Raw genomic sequence first — 4,111 nt, 5'->3', positions numbered from 1 at the left:
ATTTAATAAGAATGTAACTGAATAAGTAAGTCCAAAGAGAGTCTGATATGAATTAACCTACCCCCTGCTGGTGATAGATGGAACTTCCTGCTGGCAACAGGGGAGAAGAGACCTCCACTTGGACTGCAGAGCTGCTGTGGCTCTTATGTTAACAGTATTGTGAAATGGTTTTATGAAATGTGTGTGTTGCTGTTGTTGCGTACCACAGAGTCAGAAATGACCCATAGCTAACTCTCTGGTGTGTTTTCAGGGTAGTTAATCATGCAGGAGGAGACTGTCTATCTTTCTCAAGTGGAGTAGCTGGTGGCCTCAAATGTGTGCCTTCCAGACTGCAGCTTAGCTTCCTGCCACCAGGCCACCAGAGCTCCTGTATATAAATAATCAAAGTCCAACCACTCAAGCATTTCTTTTTTGTGTCTTGCAAAGTCTTCATGGTCTGTGGTTTCAGTGTTTATCAAAAGTTACATGTTACTGTCTTGCAAACAGGAATACTATCTTACTCCAATAATATATTTGTAACAAGCACAGGGGGCTGTCTAATATAGACTGCAACTCTTTGCCAATATATCTATTAAGTAAAAATTAATTTTACAAAAGGTTTACAAATCTTGAGATGTGGCCAATTGTCCTCCCAACCCAGTTTGCAGCTGTTCAACAGCTGTTGAGACAGCACTGAAAACCACAAGGGTTACCCCTTATCACCAACCCCGCTCTCCCAACTCATGAAAGATCAGTGTCCTTACTTAGTCCAGAGACGAACTCTCGGAAGTTTATCAGGGAATCTCCATTTTCGTCTAAGAGCTGGAATAAGCGGGAGGCCAGCACATCAGAGTGGGTTCCACAGGCCCAGGGGAAGAGAAGAGCGAACATGCCCTTGAACTGTTCAAAGTCGATGCGGTACTGCTCCAGGTAAGGCAGGCTGGGGTCGTGCCGGTCCAGCGCATTGCTGCTCCCGCCCCAGTAGCAGCTGGTGAGGTGTTCTGCCTGAGGAACCAAAGAACAGAAGCTCAGTGGATACATCAGAAAGTTACCTTACAGCAAAGGGCACGAGGAAAAGGCCTATCTCCAAATGTGGAGAATGAACGTTAGTTACTCTATTCTTGTAGCTTTGCTGTCTCCTGCATATGAATCTCTAAGACACTACCACCCTCAACTCCATGCCAGCCAATTCTGCAGTCTATTATTGTTGTTATGCGCCTTCGAGTCAACTATGACTCATAACAACCCTATGCACGTATATCTGGTTTTCTGCATGAATGAACCAGGCCAATGTTTGGAGGTATGTAGAGAAAGGGAAATATTCCACCTTCTGTCCCTTTCATACAAACATGTAAGAATCAATTGTTTTTAAAGAAATAAATAAAATATTAAGCTGAAAAATCTTAACTGAGGTAGTCTTCCATAAAGTCTACTAGCTGACTCTGCAGTAGAAGACAAGCTATCTCCTCCTATGTGATTCACAGCCTTAGAAATCCAATGGAAGGTCAACTATGAGTTGGTTCCAACTCAACAGCAATGAAGTTGTTTTGGTTTTGTAGAAAAGGTTAAGAGTCCGGGTGGCACAGTGGATTAAGTTAAACAAAGAAAGAGGAAGCAGTGATGCATCTGTAAAGATTTACAGCCTTGGAAACCTTAATGGGTAGTTCTGTCCTCTATTCAGCCACCAGGAGTCAGAACTGACCTGAAGGCAGAAGGAGGGCTGTGGTGAAAACATGGTTAGCTACCCAGTCAGTGAGTACAGAATCATGATGAGACATTTTTGTTTGCTGATTCTCAGTTTCATGTCCTATTATTATACATACACAGCCTCCTTCCCTTTCTGCCCCATGAAACCATACAAATACTATCAGGAAAACAAGCCTATGACCACCAAGTCAATTCTAACTCATGGGAACACTCTTTCAGGCTTCTAAAGCTGCACATCTTAACGGGCGGAGACAGTCTTTCTCACACTGAGTAGCTAGTGGGTTCAAACTGCAAATCTTCATAACAGATAAGCTTCTAAAACAGCAGGGATCCAGCAATATTATCACTGACAGTGTTGTGAGGTGTCACTGAGTTGACTACAACTCATAGCGCCTCTAAAAGCAAAAGATCTGAAGCCTGTCCAACCTTGCACTGTCCTCATGATTTGTGTCACGTTCACACAGTCACGCAGCTTTCAATCTGCAAATGTGTGGTCTTCGTAGTTCACACATTTGCATATAATTCCAGGGAAATGACTCGTAGGGATCATTTTGGTGAGGAGAATAAAGATCTAGATTCAGCACAGAGTTTGCTATTTCTATCCTTGGAAACAAGAAAGCCTCACTATTCATGAGGTCACGATGGCTGGTGGGAACACACCAAAACATCTGGAAGAACAGACACACACACACACACACACACACACACACACACACACAGCTCTGGCAACAAGTGAGGAAAGCAGAAGGGCATGAAACAGTGGATGCTATTTTTATTCCCTACTGCACTGTTTCTTTTACTACAAGCACAGAGACAATGCAACAGGGAAAAAGGTACTTTTGAAACATGTCTTTTCCTTTGCTGAGGTTCTGAAAAAGGGGACAGGGGAAGTCAGCTGTGAGCGTGTCATCCTCCAAGTTCTTCTTACTTAGAAGCCAAGATGAAGGGATATCTATCACAGTTGTTAACCTAATGACCTAAACAAGAAAAAGACAGGAGTTCAAAGAAGAGGCAAATGCCACAGAGAGCAGGACCAATCAGGTTTCTTGTAGAGGAATGAGGAAGCTGAGTCCCAGTTCCTTTCCAAGCCATGAGAGGGAGAGCTTCCGTGGTACATTCCTGCCTGCAGGGCTAGGGCACAGAGAAGGAGGCAGATGTTGAGTTGGAAGCTGATTTGTCCTCTAGCACAGAATTACTGTGGGTAGAGCGCAGCAACCCTTGGTCTCCCGGAGCAGATGTTGGTGATGCATTCCTAGGAAACGTCCCATTTAACTAAGACAGGTTACATTCTGCTGAGTGCCCAAGTTTCTTTGGAACTATGTGCGCTATGTCTGAACTTGGCAACAGGCACCAACACCTGTCAGGTGAAGGGATGGAGGTAATCTTGGGAGCTGATGATATAGGGAAAAGGTATTTAACTGTTCTGTGCCTCCCATTCCTTCTGTGAGATGTGGATGATAATTATAGTACCTCCAACTCCCAGCTACCCCATGCAATCTACTTACGGCAGTGCCCGCACACAGGAAATGCTCAAGATACGTTAGCTCGCATAAGCTACTTAGAGGGTATGTTCCCAAAATCCAAACTATTGTTTTTCTTTTTCATTTGAAAAGCTCTTCTTGCTGAGCAGGAAATTTTGGATTTATTGATACGAAATACTCATGCATTGCCATTGAGTCAGAACTGAGTCATAACTGACCCTCCAGAGGATTTTTAGAAGCTGTTAACTTCGTGAGAGGAGGTTATCCTTCTCTCACAGACCAACTAGTGGATTCAAACTGCCTACCTGTAGGTTGGCAGTACAACTCCTTACCATTACTATTATTGATCATTAATGTGAGGGGGGGGAAGGAACAGCCTGGATACTCTGTCCTGTGCCCCTTTTCATTGGCAGTGTTGTCTTGTATGTCATTGAGTTGATTTCAACTTATAAAGCAGTCCTATGCAATATAGTAGCATTGTCTCACAGGGTTTTCCTGGTTAAAACCTCTACAGGAGCATATCACCAAGTCTTTCTCATGTAGATCCACTGGGTGGGCTCAAACTGCCAAGCTTCTGGTTAACAGTCAAATGCCCACATACTGTGTCGGGCAGGGCCCCCTTCCACCTGTGGTAAGTGGTAGGAATTCTGCAAGTGTTCTAAAGCAACTGACTTTAGAAGGCCGGCAGACAATCAGAACTCTCATACATCTCAGGCACAATGATAGCTCTCCTCATTCAAAAGCTTTACATGATTATCTTATACAATCTACTCAACAATCTTATGAATCTCAAATGACATTAGTGCAATTTTGGAGACTGGAACCATGAAAGGTTAAATACCAAGATTATACAGCTTTAAGCAGAGTTGAACACAAGAAAGTAAAATTTAGAAGGCAAGCTTTATCAAAGCTATATGCTTCTTGGCATGACCTAATCAAATGTA

The 4,111-nt window shown here is 43.3% G+C and overlaps 1 protein-coding gene across 1 annotated transcript in view; it reads right to left on the bottom strand.

Annotated features, from left to right (window-relative positions):
• Positions 1–4,111, bottom strand: part of TBC1D9 (TBC1 domain family, member 9 (with GRAM domain)) — a 194,419-nt gene that overhangs the window by 4,648 nt on the left and 185,660 nt on the right. Inside the window, 1 exon segment of the mRNA XM_006887019.1 lies at positions 721–984. Coding sequence (XP_006887081.1) covers positions 721–984 — 264 coding nt within the window.

The sequence above is a fragment of the Elephantulus edwardii genome, unplaced genomic scaffold (assembly GCF_000299155.1).
Source record: "Elephantulus edwardii isolate Elephantulus edwardi_28Jun2011 unplaced genomic scaffold, EleEdw1.0 scaffold00053, whole genome shotgun sequence".
Classification (NCBI taxonomy): domain Eukaryota; kingdom Metazoa; phylum Chordata; class Mammalia; order Macroscelidea; family Macroscelididae; genus Elephantulus; species Elephantulus edwardii.
The sequence above is the reverse complement of the archived record's forward strand: the minus strand, read 5'-3'. Positions and strand labels throughout refer to the sequence as shown.